The sequence below is a fragment of the Micromesistius poutassou genome (genome assembly GCF_964030765.1).
Source record: "Micromesistius poutassou genome assembly, chromosome: 18".
NCBI classification, from domain to species: domain Eukaryota; kingdom Metazoa; phylum Chordata; class Actinopteri; order Gadiformes; family Gadidae; genus Micromesistius; species Micromesistius poutassou.
This window is the reverse complement of record NC_140288.1, coordinates 6,232,475-6,252,035: the sequence shown is the minus strand read 5'-3', so window position 1 is coordinate 6,252,035 and position 19,561 is coordinate 6,232,475. Positions and strand designations below refer to the sequence as shown.

Genomic DNA, 19,561 nt, shown 5'->3' with positions numbered 1-19,561 from the left:
TGTCACGTGATGGTCAAGGGTCGCTGCTCTGAAGGAAAAACAAAGTTTTAACTGGACTACTGCAAACTGGTATTCCGTGCTGTGCTTTTATCCTGTCTATCCTGTTTTAAACTATCTGATGTGACACTATTAATAATGCATTAAAGTGGTGGCCGTCCCGTTAGTATAATGTTGAGAATAACTTAATAACAATAACACGCCTGTAATGTATCGGAATGTAAATGCCTTGATCGTATGTCAATGTAAGTGTAAGCCTTTTAGTAAAATGAATTAGAAAAATACTATAATTTCTCTTTTTGTCAGATTATCATGTCACGCCAAATGCATGCGCGCAGATTGGAGGGCATCGACAAGAATATCTGGTGAGTCCACTGACAGGGTTTAGGTAGGACCTGTGTGCATGAAACAAGAATATCTGGTGAGTTCGCTGAAAGTTCACTGTATTTATGGATGCCAACCCTCTCCGTACGATCTCTCCCCCTCTCCATCGTATCTTTAATAGGGTTGATTTCACGCAGTTAGCGGCTGACTACCAGGCCGTTAACCTGGGACAGGGCTTCCCTGACTTCGCCCCTCCCAAGTTCCTCCAAGAGGCTTTCTGTAAAGCAGTGAGTGGAGGCTGCTTAATGCACCAGTACACCCGTGCCTTTGTAAGTAGTTTATCAAAAACGCAATACGCTTGTATTTTAACAAACGTTGATTCATATTTCCAGAAAATGTAACAATTAAATATAAACCTAAATAAAGTTTAAACCTGCACTATCTGCATTTCTACTGCAGCTATTTACTCCATGAAAAATATCCAAACTAGAACTAGAACGTTTGCTATAACTGCAGCTACAACTCAAACCACTAGAGGCTGCTAATGGAAAACCTGCCCTGTACGGGTTTCATTTATTCATTTATCATTTATTTACTGTATGTGTTATTATTTTCACTGCGAAGGGCCACCCCTCTCTTGTCACAATCCTGGCTCAAATATTTGGGCGCCTGGTGGGACATGAGATCCATCCCCTGGAAGACGTGCTGGTCACGATCGGGGCGTACCAGGCCCTGTTCTGCACATTTCAAGCTCTGGTGGACGAAGGAGACGAGGTAAGCAGCTATAAACAGTCCTAATGTCAAGGTTCCCAATGGGACCTACAGGGGGGGTTTGGAAAGGGTGTTCAGTGAAATGGTCATTATCTTACAATATTTTACTTTCTAGGTCAACAAATAAACTATAATATTGAATGAGTAAATTAATTCAGTTATGAATGAGGCTTCAATGCATGGTTGTCTTTCAGGTTATAATTATTGAGCCATTTTTTGATTGCTACCAACCCATGGTAAAGATGGCCGGAGGGAAGCAGGTCTATGTGCCTCTGAGGCCAGTAAGGAACATTTTCTTATCCCTTATTAAAGCAAAATATGATATACATATATGTGCATGGATAACACATGGATGGAACACATTTTTGGTTGATGTTGTTGATTGGTTGATTTCAGAGGGGCGGGAGCACCCTGTCGAGTGGGGATTGGGTGCTTTCTGCTGACGAGCTGGCCAGTAAATTCACAGCAAAAACAAAAGCCATTGTTATTAACACCCCAAACAACCCAACCGGCAAGGTAATGAGTTTAAAATGCACTGGTGGTTATTCTAAAACAGAGTTAGAATAATGTCAGTACACAACTCTACAAAATAGAACATAGTTCTAGTCAATTTCTTATATTTGAATGTGTAAATGTAACATTTACAATGTAAAATGTAATAATCTGTTTACCTTAAAGTGTGCTTGATTAACTTTGTTCACTCTGCGTTTTTTTACTCGCACAATGAGTGTGACACCAAAATATTTAAATATTAATTTACCAAAAAAGTAACAGGAATCCATACCTACTCATTCAAAGTCCATTATTATTAATAGTCCACCTCAATACAGAGTGTGTGAACTTGAGTGAAGTCACAGGTTGGTTGTGGTCCCCCACCCTCAGGTGTACAAGACAGAGGAGCTGCAGGCGATCGCGGACCTGTGCATCAAGCACGACGTGGTGTGCATCAGCGACGAGGTGTACGAGTGGCTCACCTATGATGGAGCCAAGCACGTGAAAATAGGTTTGATTCAGCAGGGTGAAAATCAGATCAGAAGAAACAAGCAAGGGCTATGAATAAATGTAGCATTGTTAACAAACCAACTGCTTGATTGATGCTTCTATACACAGCCAGCCTTCCTGGTATGTGGGAACGCACGGTTACGATCGGCAGCGCGGGGAAGACATTCAGTGCTACTGGGTTGAAGGTATTGATATTATTTTGGTATGTTTCTGTTGTAAGCACTATATGGTCACAATACCCTGATTAACAATTACTTCTTTGTGTGATTTATATTTCTTTCTATATGTTCAGGTTGGCTGGGCTATAGGTCCCAGCCACCTCATGAAACATTTGAAAACAGTCCATCAGAACTCTATTTACCACTGTCCCACTGCGGCCCAGGTACGCACAACCCCACCGTTCTTTGATTGCTTGTTTTCAGTTGTGTCAAGATGTCTTTTTAGTGCTGGGCTTCTTCTCGTTTATTCAGTACTTAAAATTGGAGTTATACAGATGCCGTTTATTGACATATTTCAACAGGAGTTGTTTTAAACTAATATTTAAAAACGTATATAAATCATTTTTAGGCCATTTTCACACAGTCTACCAATGACAATATATCACACTGTGCAGGAACACTTATGTGATCTTCATGACCTTCGGTCAACCGTTGGCCCTGATTGTGCGTTGTGGGCAGGTTGCGGTGGCGGAGGGCTTCCAGACCGAGTTTGAGCGTTTGGGGCGTCCAGAGAGCTACTTCCAACAGCTGCCCGCGCTGCTCACCCACAAGCGCAACAAGCTGGCGGCCTGCCTGGAAAGCGTGGGTCTGCGGCCCACCCTGCCAGAGGGCGGCTACTTCATGATCGCTGACATCTCCTCTATCTGTTAGTCCTTCTGTGCTATGATGTGCTAAGCTGAGCTAATGTTCAGCAAACATACATTTTTACTATTTATAATTCTGTGATTCCTCAAATTGACGCGGAAGTTATTGGAACATGATCGCTGTCTGCTTCTGTTTGTCTTTCCAGCTAAAGTTGTTCATGTAACCGATATCAATTGTTTTTGAACAGCGTTTGACTCAGATGATTCAGTCTCCCAGGATGAGCCCCTCGACTACAGATTTGTTAAGTGGCTGATCAAGAAAAAGGTAAAGAACCAAAAGCGTTACATGATTTATTTTTCATTCCACAGCAGTAAATCCCCGTTATTTAACCTTTGGTTCAACAGGATGTTCCTGGGTTTGAGGTTGTCCCTCTTGCTCTTTGTCTCCCTCTCACTAGGGCCTGGCCGCCATCCCTGTGTCGGCGTTCTACAGCCCTGAGCACGGCAAGGAGGTTCAGAACTATGTACGATTCTGCTTCACCAAGGTACTATAATGGGAAAATTAGATTTGACATTTTGTTTCTCTAACTGCCCTTTGTTGCTATGTGCCTTTTGACCCTGACCCCCTTGGGAAGTTCGAGGAGAAAGGGCTCCAAGGCTGAGGCACGGTCTCCCTCAGATACACACAAGGGGAGTTCCATCAGTCGTTGACTTCCATCTGGTTAACCAAACATATAGTTCCATCTGGTTAACCAAACATATAGTTCCATCTGGTTAACCAAACATATAGTTCCATCTGGTTAACCAAACATATAGTTCCATCTGTTTAACCAAACATATAGTTCCATCTGGTTAACCAAACATATAGTTCCATCTGGTTAACCAAACATATAGTTCCATCTGGTTAACCAAACATATAGTTCCATCTGTTTAACCAAACATATAGTTCCATCTGTTTAACCAAACATATAGTTCCATCTGGTTAACCAAACATATAGTTTAATATGGTTAACCAAACATATAGTTCCATCTGGTTAACCAAACATATAGTTCCATCTGGTTAACCAAACATATCGTTTCATCTGGTTAACCAAACATATCGTTCCATCTGGTTAACCAAACATATTGTTTCATCTAGTTAACCAAACATATAGTTTCATCTGGTTAACCAAACATATAGTTTTATTGGGGAGCAGAGATGTTCTCAGCATCCTGAGAGCGGACAACACTGTATAAGAAGTCCTTGCTTTTGTCAATGCATGGGACTTCTCCTGGAGAGACGCAGGGCCAACTCCCATCTGAGGCCTCGGATTATTGTATGTTTGTTACTTAAATAAATTAGCCTAAAAGTTTGGATTACTTTTTATTCTTACACAGTTTACACAGAAACGATAGATGTGTTCCAAAATGTATTGCAAAGTGTTGCTTGGTCCCTCTTGCCTTCCATCTTTTTCTCCATCAATTCTGATCTTCTTTTTTCATTCTGCTCCTTTTGCTAAAGGAGGACTCAACGTTGAATGCTGCCGAAGACATCTTGAAAAAGTGGGCTGTTGAAAAGTCAACTGTCACCATGTGAGGCATCCCGAGCTCTGAGTTTTATTTCTGTTGAGCCACATGGTGTCTGATTCACCTTCAGGAGTCTGTCCTTTATCTTTTAGATCAGTATATCATTGTGCGTCTTGCCAAACTTGGCATTATGAGGTTTATTTTCTTGGTTTATCATGACAGTCAACAGAATCTCTTTAACTTATCAGTCATTTTTATATTGGCATAATTATTTATTATTTAATTAACTTCTGATAAATAGCATTGAAGATCGTAAATGTTGAATTGTTATGTCAGCCCATGGAAAGAAAATAGTGATTTTTTTTCTTTAGGTGGATAAATTAACACATAATTTCTGTCTGTATGTTTCACATTCTGGTGGCTGTGCCACAGTGCCTCAGCCTCTTCAGTGGATCTGCACAACTGATTTCATCTTAGAATCTGGAATGACAATGGAAAATAACCCCTTTAGATGTAACTTTAGCCACTCATGGCCAAAGTCAAATTGTATACTGGTTATGTTATATTTCAGTGTATGACTCCTCAAGAATAAATGGTGCAATATTGGGTCTTGGCGCACTCCTCTGAAATGTTGATTTTATGATGCAAGCACTTTACTGCTGTACTGTTTTATTGGTAGGAAGGATCACAAACTCAAGGTGTTGATTGTCAATGTTCGATTCCTGATAACAAAGATGCTATTGATCTGAGCCATGCAGAAAAACTGCACACGTGCTGCTCACCGGTAAAGGATGTACCTGTAAATTAATTTAAAAAAAATTAAATTAAAGTTGTGAATTGTTTGTTTGAGTTTCGAAATATTAAACCCAAGCCCAACCTATTAAAAATGTATTTTATTATTTTTGTCTGTGTGTGTGCCTGTCCAGCTCTCTGTCTGTCCATCCCCCCCAAACAATCATTTTTGTAAAATACATGAAATTAGTAAGGAGGAAAATAACTAATAACCTGTATTTGACCCATCTGATAATATCAACTAAGTGTTCTAACTTTTACTTAAAAGTTGAATCATTACTACACTATTTAGCATATATATGTTAGTAAGCCTACAAATCAACAATCAAATTATTTAGTAAGACCTAAGAAAAAATTATAAAACGAAAATATAGGTTATTATTCTTGGAATCCGTATCAACAGCAGACACTGCATTTAAATCGTATCTGTACACCCCCACCACTGCCGAACCTAGACTGTAACTTCATATAAAGATAATGATATTAACTTCTTAATATGGATTTTGGATTTGGATATGAGATTAAGCATTTACATTTAGGATTTCGATTTAGATATGAGATTTAGCATTTCGATTTAGGATTTATATTTCGATTCAGGATTTATATTTATGTGTATAAAAAAAAAGCTTTAGATTAAGCATTTCGATTTAGGATTTCGATTTAAGTATAAAATGTCGATTTAGATTTAGGATTAAGATTTAAGATTTAGATTTAACATATCGTTCTAATTGTATATATGTGGAAAAAGTGACCGCAAAATTGCAGTGCAGTTTGGAGGGGTGTTTATTTTCCAAATCTGGGAAAAATGAAGCAAAGCTCGAGTTTAATCTGGAACAAGTGAAGCACGTTTTTGAGCAGCAAAAGTTTACAAACGGCGCCCGATAATAAATGATTCAGTATTTCAAAAATTATAAACCAATCATGTTGAAACCATGTTCAAATCAAACTAAATAAACAAAGAAAGAAAGAAAAAAAAAAATATATATATATATATATCGATGGAAAAGGTAATCCAGTCCCTTCGAACTGAACCTACTTAAAGAGCAACTTGCAGGTTTAATTTATATTCTACTCAATGCATGATATTGTCTGAAAAGGTCTTCTAAAAACGTAAACGTAGAAATTACTACGTTACACAAAACGTAAAATATATAATTTGATGAAAATGCGCCAATTTTTAAGCTATCGTTGAACCCCCTAGCAACAAGTCCTATGACGTAGGCAGAGGCACTCCCCTTCGCGCGCCACTCTCTCACTGTGGGTTTCGACGTAGTACGAGAGCGGTAGCAAGAGACAGATTGCGTTTGCGATTGAGTTTAGTCATGGTGAATTATTGTGTTTGTGCAGGATGCACGAATTCCTGCCTGACAGAACATCGTGTCCATCATTTTCCGTCAAGGAAAAGCAAGGCTTTTCGTTTGTGGGTGCGTTTTGTGGAGGTGAAGAGAGCAGACTTCACGGCGGCGTCTGTCACCGTACACTCGGTGATTTGTAGCGCTCATTTCACTCCGGAGAGCTATCGACAAGGAGGTTTGTTGGGAGTCTCAGATGGGATTTCGGAGTAAGGATCATGTGAGGCTGATCGCTGATTGCTGTTCACTTGATGGTTTCAAGTTCAAAGCCAAAGGATCCACTTGAAACTGGCGCGGGCGGGACTGGAGGACCAAGTGCTACCACTGCTGGTGCTAGCAGAAATGCTTTGCACCGAAAGCTGTCTCTTAGCCGAGTAAGTCTTACTTTTACCTCTTTTAACTGCTGTTTTGGTGATTTCCTAATGTGTTAGTGTATTAATGGCGGAATAGAGAAGTGATTTGAGCATTGGGCAATCCTCCAGCTAGTTAGCAACATAGGCCCACAACACATTTGGCTATTGCATTAGCAAACATTTTGTAGCTGATGACGTGTGTTCCGATATCCATACTTCCATAGTACACTATCCGCACTCACTAAGTGTGCTGATTTTCAGATGTCCATGTCTTCCAAAACCGAATACTCCATGGTGCACTACCCAGAAATTCCCGCAAAAAACATCCCGCTGTGAACGGTGAACTCTTTACGTGTAGTAGCTATAAAAGCTACAAAATAACTAAATTAATGCAGGCTATGTGGAAAATGCTCGTTGAGTCCACACTTCGCGGTTTGACCGTTTTGAGTACACCATCCCGGTCCTTTCAGTACACTTCTATTCGCCCCGATCTGAATTGGAACGCCCTACCTACTCAAACTAAGCATAGTGAGTGCGGATAGTATGGATATTGGAACACGGCACATAGTGACATGGTTAGCATAGTTCTAGCCCAACACTCCCGTTTCCCCATTCGGTTTTGTATCCTGTGTTACTCTCAAGTGATTTCACAATTTATTTATTGATAAATTCTCTGAAATCCCATATGTTTGCCCCTCAAGTTGACAGACAATGTTGCTTAGGGTTAATGGATGAATCTGGCTACATCTAATGCAGTAACATAGTAGCACACACCTCATTGAAAAATGTCCAAATTGTTCATTAGAATTACATCACATGGAGGATCGCCTCATGAAACGTGATTAAAGTAACCTTAACCTCTTGCTGGAATGTACTGTATTGCCAGCGTCAGACCACTTTTCTTTTTGTTTTAGTTGTGGTGCCTAATACTGAAGTGTACCTTTTTCCTATAGACTTCTCTTAGCAGTCCTCCATTTCAATGAGAATGGAGACAGATGTATCCCGGACAAACAGTGGTGAGGCACGCTACGCAGTCCGTTATCCCAGGTTTCGCAAGGGTGGCTGGGTTGTCCGACCCATAAAAGAGAAACCATCATATGGTGAGAACTTCATTCAGTTTCTAAAGATATTTTTTTAAGTCTAGTCAAATTTTACCTGACTGGATGAATTAACTATTCCGTTAAATGTGATCTCAATATTTCTTTCCCTCATCTAGAATATGCATCGGCCCTGATGGTCTCACTAAGAGAGGCATACATGAGGTCACCACAGTCCCTCCAAGAAGACAGCAACATCCTGTCCTCAGCTGCACCTGCCCCCCTATCCACACACCACAAGATCGCCAAGGATGAGGCAGTCGGCCACTATCTTCAACGTCATTCACGTTTCAAACAATAAATACATTGTTTACACCAAGGCATTTAGTGTGTTCATTTTGTTAAAGATGTATGTTTATTTATTGATCATCCCCCATATGCCGGCCATTTGAGACCTCTGTATGTTCCCCCTTCTTCTGGAAACTGTCTCCTGATTGCAGCCACAATACAAGCGGTTATCACCTTCCTGATCTCCCTGCCCAGAAACCCATGTGCCCATCGGACCACCTGTCTAGGCTGTATATCGGAATTGCCTAGAATGAGGGGATAAAAGTATTTGATGTAACAGTTTCCATTCTATTCAATAATTAAGTGTATGTGTACATTTAATTAAATATCCACTTAACTGTGAGCATCAAATGCTAATCTTTTGACAATTTGTTAATTGTGTAGAGAACTGACAAGTATTGGTGTAAGGTGGATAATAATAAGGTAGTATAATTGTATTGTAAATTAGTCTTGTGTAAACATACTCTGCTCTGCTGGCGTGGATAGCGCCATGCTCCTGCCTGAAGTTGAGGTATGCAACCTGCAGCGAAAATGGGTTGAGGCAGCAAGCATCAAACCCGGGATGGAGCGTCAGGCAAGTAATGTCCGTGGCTGGGACTAAATCCTGCACTAGGGCTCAGTAAGCATCCACCTTCGACAACACATGCTGTCCACTGCCAATGCCATAGCCTCACAATGTCCACAAAGGCACCTAGCCAATAAAACACTAATCAGCCGTTTGGAGAAACCCTTCTTTCTAATTTGGCCCCCTCTCCTTCCTTCTAGCAGGCAAAATTGTATACTGGATTTTCAGACAGTGAGATATGATTGTTAGACTGTTATTGTAACTTTGGTATTGACATTATCTATGCATGTAGTCAATATAGCTAGCAGCTAGTGCTAACCAGCTTGAGCTTCCTTGTCTGCGTTAAAATCTCAGGTTGTACGTAAAGACAAAACGTTGCTGGCTTAAATTAAGACAATCTTCATGGATGTTTAATCAAGAACAAGGTCGTAAGTATGTTTGTTAAAGCAGATTTATTGCATAACACCAATGTATGCTCGTTGGCGTGCGTTTCTTCCTCAACATCCATGTTAACCGCGCTTGGACTTGACTGGACTCCCTCGCGCTACGTCATTTCCGGTCGGCGGTTTCATAGAGACGGAAGTTATTTTCATAATAATATCACAATTTTAGCTCAAAATATCGTTTTAGAATGGTTAAAAAATTATTCAGTCCTGCACATCTAGTTGTGTTATCCTTAATATACACTATTCTATGTAATGGTGTTTAACCTGCATGTTGCTCTTTAATAGAGTCGATGATCTGAACTATTGTATTTCTATGGTACGGTCCTCTGTTTCAAAGTAAAACCACATCTGGGTAGGTCCCTTTGTGGGCTCTTATTTTGACACGAGGACTCATGACCCGGAAAGGAACGGATTTCACGTGTTGCAGCATGTAAATATGTCGGACGGCAGCACACCGAAGAGAGCCAAAGTTGAAATGACCCAGGTATTGTACTTCTGCTGCGTTGTTCTAGTTGTGTTTTAACATGAGGTTCCTCTCTGTGGACACTAACGTGACCCGGTGTGTTGTTGTCGTACAGAACCCTGACAAGGTGGACTGGAGGAAGAAGAAAGCCGAACGTGAGTAATGTCCCGCTGCGCTATACCGGTCCTCATGTGGAGCACTTCATCCGGGTCGACCTGCGGCCGTGTGGACATGCAGACATCACCAGCTCCTCTCTTACCTCTCTATCACCTATAACCACCTCTCTTCTAGAACCCCCTCGGATTGATTCCCTTTTCTGAGCTCATTTTCTGATCCTTTATGGTCCCAGTTCTTCACCATTTCTTCACCATTTGTTTACCACCAATTCAACAACACACAATAAAGATGACTTGCTCAACTCTTGAAATATGTCCAATACAATTCAAAGAAGTGATGAAGAGTTGAACTTAAAGTTTGTTTTGCCGTTAGCTATTTTTGTAAACAGCGCCACCGCGTGTCTTCTGTTTTGAATGGGATGAAGCTGAATAATGTATTCATCTCTGAATGTTTGACCACCCAAACCAATCAGAGTTTAATGACGTCTCATGGTTTTGATGATTCCAGTGCAAGAGGCCAAGAAACAGAGGAAAGAGGCCAAGCTCATAAAACAACTAGAGAAACAGAAACGGTCCGAGGCAGCTGAGAAGGAGGAGCCGCTCCCACAAAGCCCTCCCAGTCAAGGTAGCTCCTGTTTTACTGGTCCTCTCCTTGGTGTCTGTTCTACTGGTCCTCTCCTTGGTCTGTTCTACTGGTCCTCTCCTTGGTCTGCCTTTCTGTTTCGAGTTCTTTCATCTTTTTCTTTATGATACGAAAGGTTGGCCAACGATGATCTCTGGTGTTATTAATAATGTGCGGCTGATGTCTCTCAGGTCGTGGGTACACGGTGAGTGTGGCTCTGCCGGGCTCGGTCCTGGACAACGCCCAGTCCACAGAGCTCCGCACCTACCTGGCTGGGCAGATCGCCAGGGCCTGCGTGGTCTTCTGCGTCGACGAGATCATCATCTTTGATGAGCACGGGGAAGATGTCCAGTAGGTCACATGTTGCACAGTCACTTCCTCAGTTTTATTTTAAGATAAGTGCAATAATAAGTGCAAGAAAAATGATGTTGCTGTTTTTCTAACAGAAGCGTAGAAGGAGATTACAGAGGGGTGGGGAAGAAGGGGAATGCATGCATTCAGCTGGCAAGGATCCTGCAATACCTAGAATGCCCACAGTAAGTCATTATCGTTCTATTAGGAGCACCACTTAAATGATCTACTGTTCAAATGGTGAAAGCTCAACGCCTCGCTTCTCTCCAGGTATCTGCGGAAATGTTTCTTTCCGAAGCATCAAGATCTACAATATGCTGGTAAGTTCGACATTTAAAAAATATACTTTCCCATTCTTTATCAATTTGGGGTGTAAATGTGGGCACGTAACTTGGATGTTTATTTATTTGAACTGTGATTCTTCTTCCGATAGGTCTGCTGAACCCACTGGACATCCCCCATCACATGAGGGTGGACGAGGAGTCGGAGTACCGCGAGGGCATCATCCTGGACAGGCCCACCAAGCCAGGCAAAGGCTCTCTGGTCAACTGTGGCATGTGGAAGGTGGCCTTTTTCATTCATGTTTTTTGATGCCATCAAACATGATCTTCCACCTTTTTCTCACTGAATACGAAACCTAACCATCATATTTTGTCCATGTTTAATACAGGAGGTGCAAATCGACAAAAAGCTGCAAACAGGGCTCAGAGTCACAGTACACCTCAATAAAACGCAGAAACAAGGTATAGAGTTCTATCCTATTTTTTCCAATGTTTTAAATAAAATAAATAATAATCCTTCATGGTTCCCACATTGATTTTGGTGTGTGTGTCCTCAGAGAAGAGGCTGATTAAAGGAGTGGTGGTCCCTCCTCACGTTCCCCGGACACAAGGAGGCTTCTACTGGGGCTACAGCGTGCGCCTGGCCTCCTGCCTGAGTACGACCGCTGCACAGTAATGCTCTAAGTCCCCTGTTCTCATTTGGCCGTTGGTGTAATGCTGTTTTGTGTTGACGCAGGCGACGTGTTCACACAAGGTCCACATAAAGAAGGCTATGACGTCACAGTCGGGACCTCAGAAAAAGGACGGAACATGGACCAAAGTACACTGCCGGCGTTTAAGTAAGTCTACCACAAAGTATTTAACACAAGACAGAAATGTGAAACATTTGTGACATAGGGCTGAACAAAATATCGATATATTCGTATCAAACACAATGCACACATGTGCAATATTCATATCGCTGGATGTGCAATATAATAATATATATATATATATGTATTTTTTTGTATATTTTTTGATCCCATGTACGGTTCATTTTTCATGACAAATCTACAATAGAACAAATCTACAATCTGTCCGACCAAAAACGGGTACTTGTCGAGAGTGCCTTGCAATTGTTGCCACAACAAAAGGCAACAAGACTAATTTATTTTCCCATTAATTTGCCACCTTAAGGATCTGTAGTGCAGGAGCCCATACGAGAGGGCTTCCAAACGGATCTGTGTAGATGCACTCCACTACAGAATCACCCCAATCATTATACAATGATAAAAAAAACTTATTATAATTTTTTGAATCTTTTTTTTTTGTCATATCGCAATACGTATCACAGACAGAATATCGCGTTACAATTTTTTTCCAATATCATGCAGCCCTACATCGGACTAAATGCTTTCATGAACCACCACTTTGATCCATTTCTCTTCAGGCATCTCTTGGTGATCTTCGGCGGCCTCCAGGGTCTGGAAGCCAGTGTGGACGGCGACAACAACCTGAATGTCACGGACCCCAGTGTTCTGTTTGACCTTTACCTCAACACATGCCCATCTCAAGGGAGTAGGACCATTCGCACAGAGGTGAGCAGGAACTACACTCCTTACCCAGAATGCTTTTGATCCTTTCTATGCGTTCCTGGTTAATTTTAAACAGGGCCTCAAACTCGAAGCATTTCAACACTAACACAATAAAAAAAATAAGGTGTTTGGTCATAAATATCTGGATAGCACTGGAGCTGGAGGCACTACACTCCACTCTCCTGGATTGGCCAGACGATGGCTCTGTGTTTATTTTCCTTCTGATGTTTTCCCTAAAGGAGGCCATCTTAATTTCCATGGCAGGACTCCGGCCCAAGATCCTGTCTGCGTTCTCCAGCGGCTCCGTGTAGCGCCAACTCAGCCGGCTGGAGACATGGCAATATGGGGGACTCAGTCGTATTTTTGACATTTAACTTTGTATCCAAGTATATTTTCTATTGTGAAATTCCTGTTGGTGTAAGCGATTTTTACACAATGTCCTATAATATAAATAGAAAAAATACAATGCCATTTCTGTAATTAAAAAGTAGAACATGGACCGAAAATAAAAAATATTCTCCCGCTCTCTCTCTCTCTCAAGATGTCAATAGATGAAATCCATCTTGAACAAAATTTATTTTAGAGATATAAGGCATCATACATTACCACTACAGTCCCCCACATACGGACTGCCCTCTCCATGTTATCATGTGAATGTAAGCCCTTAAAGGTCCCAATGACATGCAACTAGGTGTGGTGTGATTAGCCGTTACAAGCCGTTTTGAACATCTGTCTGTTATGACATCAAAGGTGGGCGTGTCCACCTAGATGTGTGCTGGATGGATCAGTCTACCAGACTACCCAGTGGACTGTAGCAAACGTTGCTCATCTATCCGTCACACATCTAGGTGGACACGCGTGATGTCATAACAGACGGCTAATCACACCCCACTTGGTGGCATGTCATAGGACCCTTAACAAAGACCTTTCAATGTCTAATTCTGCATTGTTGCTTTGGGAGTCTTGTGATCAACCAACTCCTATATGAAGCTTGTCTGATTCCAGTGACCACAGTAGAGAGGCCTGATGTTAGTGTTACATTCAAAGTCTTCTGTATCTGTAAGCCTGTTGGATTAAAGCCAGTGAGGAAAAGCTTCAATTTATATTATGTTGCATGTTTTTTAGCATGCAACAGAAAAAGTAAAGTGTTACAAATCAAGGCTTTTTAAACGGGTGTTTGAAGACCATGCCCAACTGTTAATATAGTATGTGGCCTGCAGAGGATCCAGTCCAAGGGTCCATCCTCTAAACAATTGGATTGTATACATTGGTTTTGTAGAGTTTGTACAAATACATTAACACTTTTCTGAGAGATAGTTGTCCTACATGGATTAAAAAAGTACCCCCAATTTAAAAGTTACAGATTTGTTGAATCACATTTTAAATACAAATACTTAAAGACTAATTCACTATTTTTGACCAAATGAAACAATGTATCAATTAGTTTGTGAGTGGTTTCTTGTTGATGGCGTCTTGTAATGGGGGTGTTTCTGATTAGGTTTACATTCAACTTAACTCAATTGTGATCGTTGTACACATTGTATAATGTACAGTGTGTACAGTTGTACAAAGTATTATCTATCTAGCAGTACTGGACAACAACCACAATATAGTGTGTATACTGCAGGACAGGCCGTGTCACTTAAGCCAATCCCATCATATAAGCGGTACGCATAAGGAGAACATGACTTATGCTATACCGCTTATGCAATAAGAAACCGGGATGTCAAGTTGGACAAAAATAAACATAAAAAAATATATATTGTGTTACTATGTACAAAACACAAATGGCTGTCACATTTCACAGAACCTGAATTTCTACACCATTTCAACAGTAAACATTGCTTAAACATTTCATGATTTGTTGCAACAGGAATCAGTGTTTTTTTTTTTTGAGGTCCCACATATAGAAAGGTCATGGAAATCGGTCAGCGTGGCTGATGGTGAAATGCCAGGGAATAAACATATAAATAAGCAAAACTGTGTAGTCCCAAACAGCACGAAGAGGTGGTCTTCCTCTGGTCCTCTTCACCACTTTGGATGAGTGAAGGTGATGTTGTATTGCTTGGCCCAGCGAGCGAACACCTGTTTCTCCGTGATAAAGCGATGGTGGTTGCCTCTGCGGCCCCGTTCGTTCTGTAAGTATGTCACACATTCATCTGGACCTCGGGGCTTGTAGTAGTGGTAGGGCATCTTCTTGGCTTTCTTTCTGAAAGGACAAAACACATGATTGTTTAAACTGTAGGCCTATTTAAGGATGCGTCCCGGCTGGGTTGTGGGCGGTTGGTATGCTGCATGGCTCTCAGAGCTATGCCAGTTAGAAGAAAGGATAAGCCGTACATGTGGGTCTCTGGGCTCTGTGTGTGGAGCCAGTGGGGATGTAAGGGGTACGGGAGGTAGGACTTTGCTACCTTGCTTTCTCTAATAAAAGTTGAATCCCAACAGGCAGTGGACGGCCTGGGGTCTTCATCAGCTGGCAGATGTGTGTTGATTTGTATGAATGGTGAGCTCCACATGAGAGGCCTGGTAGAGTCGAGTTGAGTAATTGTAATGCTTGTTTGTTTTACATGGCAAACGAGGCTGTTGAATATTCTTAAAGGATTTGTCCGGTTTGTTAAGATCCCATGTTATTTATCTATGTCGAGATGTAACTCATCCATGATTTTTGTTTAACTCCTCTTCCTCTTTGAATTTTGGCAGTTGGCCATCAATTGACCTCCATTATGGCTCAAACTAAGATGGAGTTACTCCGTTAAGTGTATCTTAGTTTTGCCCAACCCAGGTTAGCACAAACAGAGTGGCTAGGTAGCTTTTTCCAATATTGCCTAGTAGCTGCGTAATAGACAGTGTGATAATTCAGACAACAATTCAGCAACATTACAATAATTTGCAAGGGTAAGTGTGTTAAGGGTGTTTGTTCTTAACAGATTTAAGCAGCCAATTCCTTATAAATATAATTTGGCTTATTGGTCAAACGTGAATTTCTACATTTCTTAGCAATGGAATTAGAACGAAAATCTTCATTACTTGCTATAATTTGGAAGTGGAGGATGAATGTGCATAAAGTGATGGTGACTCACCCACAGTGACTGGGGGGCACCATCCCATAGACCTTGATGTTATCACAAACCTCGATGGCCACCACCATGGTGAACCAGCCAGTGCTCAGCCACGACTGAGACTTCGCCCTGGAGACAAACCATCATTTGATTTACATATTTTAAAGAAACACCATCAATTATTCATTAATGATGCTGCAAATAATAATTCCAACATGCAACAAAAATGAAAATATAAAAAAATAACAATTTATAAAAAGAATATCTATCTTTAAATTGCTATTATAAATTATGATAACATTATATAGATAAAATTTATTTAGCATGTTCAGTTTATCATAACAAAACGTTCCTTATACGTCATTTGAAAACAGCCACCTGTCTCGTCCGGTCTCCTTCTGGAACAGGTTATCGAACTTGCGCATCTTGCTGGGCGTGATGGTGAAGAAGGACAGGTTTCCGTGGGTCAGGCTCACCCTCTGGATGAGCCGGTACAGCGTCCCCTTGGCGTCCTTCCCGATCTTGGTGGGCGGCCCCCAGAACACGACCACGGGCTCCCCGGCGCTGCGGTTCAGGAACTCGGCGGGCCGACGGGCCACCCTGAACACGCTGGAGTGCGCCACCACGCGCAGGGTGGTGCGCTGGCCCACGTCCGCCTGGAAGCCCAGGGTGGGCGCGTCGTTCATGCGGATGACACAGTCGCTGGCGTCGATGTCGCGGCCGGCGCGCGCCCCCAGCACGTGGCTGGAGCTGGTGACCAGGGCGCAGCTCCGGCAGTGGAGGAGCATGCTCTGAGGAGGGAAGGGGAAGTAGACCGAGATTAGAAAAGGACTGCATTCATACTGCGCTGTTCTAACCAGCGGCCACTCAAAGCGCTTTACAATACTGCCTCACATTCACCCATTCATGCACACATTCACACGCCTACGGCGGTGTCGGCCACGCAGGGCGACAGCCGGCGGGTCAGGAGCAGTCAGGGTGAGGTGTCCCTGCTCAGGTGTCGACACTCGAGGAGCCGGGGATCGGACCGGATAAGATCAGATGTGCTTTGTTCGACCCAGCAGTAAGTATGGGACAGTCATCGGAATTACAAATAAATACACACATGTTTCTTTTATAAATATGTGAAATGTATGAAAAAATATATATACACAATATGAGTATTAATAATGTAATACATACATGTTTTTTTTATGTTTATCTAAGGGGCAGGACAGTGAGGTGGCTGAGGTGTTCATACGTGCTGAGGACTCCTATACCCCTACCTGCCTCTAAATGACATTTATCTCAATTCACTGTAATTCACTGTTGCATTGGATGAAAGTGTCTGTTAAATGACAAAATAAATATACAGGCCAATATATTATCTCCAAATAGCAGAATTCATTGGACCAAACGGCGATTGCATTGTGAGGCATGTGAATAGTTTAGCACAATACAGGTCTACCTTGTTTCCGGAGACAGGCACATAGCCCTCTTTTCCAGCCCATTTCTTGAGGTCGGTGGTCTTGACGGTGCGATGGTGGCCCGTCACGTGGATGGAGCCGTAGATGATGTCGTTTGAGCTGTTGGAGCTGTAGAGTATGAGGAGCGTGGTGAGCAGAAAGATGGCTCCGAAGATCACCATCTTATGACTCTGTTGCCCCTGTTAGGGGGTTGGCAAACAACAACATCAATCAAACCAGTTTGGTGCATCAAACGCCCCACAGCCATGGGAGTCATGGCGCAGGCTACCGCTGCTACTGGGAAACACTTTGGTTTGTTGTTTTCTCAGACCTAAACCAAAAATGTGAAAGGGAATTGTATTATTCTTCCTAGGGCCCTTTCCTCTCCGCCCCCCTGCTGTGGGCCTCTTACCTTTTCTACAAGCCGGGGGGCCATCCTTCCTGGTCCAGGTGAGAAGTGGGGGGGTGGCTCTGAGTGATTCTCATCAGCATCTAAAATAGAGAACAAATCAAACAATGACCATAGCATATTAAGAGGTATGGCCAACTGCATGTCTTGTAGGTCTTGACAGGTGTAATCTATGATAGGGTTTATTTGAATGGCGATGTGCTGGTGAGACTGGGACGGCTCAACCATGGAGCTGTGCATCGTTTACACTCACAGGAGTTAGCAGATGCAAATAAGGGACTAGCTGTACAGGCGTTACCACGAGGGGCAAGCAGTGAACTTCTGTCTGGGTCAAAGCCCCGGGAGGTTTTTCTCAGTACCACTCTGACCTGTTCCTAATGCTGTTGTATAGAACCACTTTGGGAAATACACAGACTGACATTGCCAGACTGAGAAGAAGAGGAAGAGGTGAAGAGGTGTTATCAGAGGGCAACAACCAAGACTAGTGCTCACTGCAGAGCCTCTGGACCCGGTGCAGCTCTCTGGACCCGGTCCAGCTGATTGGGTTTTACTCTGGCCAATCAATGGAGATGGTCAAGGTTAGGGTTATAGTTAAGTTAAAGTTAGGTTTAGAGTTATGGCTAGGGTCATGGTCGGGGTGAAGGTTATGGAGACCTAATCAGGTTTCCTGTACTGATCAGAGGGTTTTGGGTTTGTTTTCATGTTTTCATTGTTCCGACTTGTGTCACGCCAGGGTGTGGGTTAGGGTTAGGGTTAGGGTTAGGTCACTCTCGGCTTTTTGATAGACCTACAACCGATTAGAGCAGCATGTGACACATCAGCGGAAGACATCTTGGTTGTTTTTGAAAATGCGCTCCCATAGGGTGCTCCTCTGAAGTCATTTTATTTAGACTTCCACATATAAGATAAAGAGTTCTTATAGGCCGGACGTCACCTGACCTGCCGGCTGTTACACAGAACCATCCGGGAGGTCTTTGGAAACGGTTTGGTAGGCCTAACCGTTATCGTTGGCAGGTGATTGGATGATCTATTTGTCTATCACTGTCAATAAGGCATCAGGTAGATCACTTAAGTTCCTCGCTGGATTCTAACACAAACCAACAACTTAATGCCTGGCCCGATGGATTCTCGCAGGATCTTAATCTCGATCTTAAACTCTGCCTTGTGAGATTATGCCATACTCGTATACCAGAGCAAATGGGCTCGCAGATTTCTCTGGTTCCCAGGATAGGAAACACAAGTTTCACAGACAATTTACCCCTGCCTTTCAATACAGTAAAATGCTAGTCATTTCTCAAACAGGCTGTGAAGTAAGAAAACCTGTTGAGGGATGATGATTGTGGAAAAATGGTGTAAATAATATTGTAGGCTGTAGGCCTAAAAAGTAAAAGGAGAAATTGGTATATAGAGGTACACCTGTAGGCGGTGGTTGTTGATAAATAACGGTGTCAAGATGATCTTGTTCTCTGGCAACCCATCCCAAAAACTGCATTTTGCGCAAAAAATCCTGCAAAAAAATGTGCGTGTTGCGCACTTTCTGCGCTCGTCTTGCCCGGACACCAAAACACGCCCTCGATGCGCAGGCTCTCATATCTTAAATATAACCGAGTCTTCATATAGTAGGCCTACATGCAATAACATACGTTTGAATTGCTTTCGCATCGGCTTGGTAGATTCCATGTATTGTATAAATATGCCGTTATATTATGTAGGCCTATTCAAGCTGTTCATACAGGCCCACCTTTAAACAGCCCATCACATACACAATCCCTCCATCACACAGTTGGTTCGCACATGATTTTTTTTTTTTTTTACAAGGTAGTAGTAATTAGACCTACTGCGAAAGACTTACCCTGTCCAGGTTTCATGGGTCCATGATCTGTGGATTATTCACGTCTGATCCGTCTCTCCCCCATTTCCTACACCGCAGGGGACTTCTGACGTCA

General features: G+C 42.3%; 3 protein-coding genes and 1 long non-coding RNA gene across 5 annotated transcripts; 3 read left to right on the top strand and 1 right to left on the bottom strand.

Moving 5' to 3' along the window:
* The first annotated feature begins 1 nt into the window (after window position 1).
* On the top strand, window positions 2-5,282 carry kyat1 (kynurenine aminotransferase 1). 2 transcript variants are annotated; one of them, XM_084483426.1, is made up of 13 exons: window positions 2-69; window positions 304-362; window positions 503-650; window positions 946-1,095; window positions 1,287-1,373; window positions 1,489-1,608; window positions 1,975-2,095; window positions 2,203-2,279; window positions 2,387-2,476; window positions 2,772-2,958; window positions 3,145-3,221; window positions 3,355-3,441; window positions 4,398-5,282. In XM_084483426.1, exons 2-13 carry the CDS (start codon window positions 310-312, stop codon window positions 4,470-4,472), a joined length of 1,272 nt encoding a protein of 423 aa, XP_084339552.1. In that variant the 5' UTR covers window positions 2-69; window positions 304-309; the 3' UTR covers window positions 4,473-5,282. The 2 variants fall into 2 exon arrangements, with proteins under 2 accessions (XP_084339552.1, XP_084339553.1); XM_084483427.1 differs by lacking the exon at window positions 2-69 and having other exon boundaries at window positions 79-362.
* A 1,523-nt stretch (window positions 5,283-6,805) lies between these two features.
* On the top strand, window positions 6,806-8,374 carry LOC311363465. The gene is made up of 3 exons (XR_014638988.1): window positions 6,806-6,920; window positions 7,853-7,999; window positions 8,116-8,374. It is a non-coding gene; the product is annotated as an uncharacterized lncRNA (long non-coding RNA).
* A 1,357-nt stretch (window positions 8,375-9,731) lies between these two features.
* Window positions 9,732-13,128, top strand: spout1 (SPOUT domain containing methyltransferase 1; the record flags this gene model as incomplete). The annotated part of the gene is made up of 12 exons (XM_084483439.1): window positions 9,732-9,779; window positions 9,874-9,913; window positions 10,383-10,499; window positions 10,688-10,847; window positions 10,943-11,032; window positions 11,118-11,167; window positions 11,281-11,411; window positions 11,518-11,590; window positions 11,686-11,784; window positions 11,865-11,967; window positions 12,558-12,705; window positions 12,942-13,128. 12 exons carry the CDS (start codon window positions 9,732-9,734, stop codon window positions 13,011-13,013), a joined length of 1,131 nt encoding a protein of 376 aa, XP_084339565.1. The 3' UTR covers window positions 13,014-13,128.
* A 1,316-nt stretch (window positions 13,129-14,444) lies between these two features.
* Window positions 14,445-19,526, bottom strand: st6galnac6 (ST6 (alpha-N-acetyl-neuraminyl-2,3-beta-galactosyl-1,3)-N-acetylgalactosaminide alpha-2,6-sialyltransferase 6). The gene is made up of 6 exons (XM_084483437.1): window positions 19,468-19,526; window positions 17,619-17,698; window positions 17,209-17,406; window positions 16,140-16,552; window positions 15,783-15,890; window positions 14,445-14,911 (listed from the first exon to the last, which is right to left on the bottom strand). The coding sequence occupies exons 1-6, from the start codon at window positions 19,481-19,483 to the stop codon at window positions 14,731-14,733; spliced, it is 996 nt and encodes a 331-aa protein (XP_084339563.1). The 5' UTR covers window positions 19,484-19,526; the 3' UTR covers window positions 14,445-14,730.
* Between the last annotated feature and the right edge of the window lie 35 nt (window positions 19,527-19,561).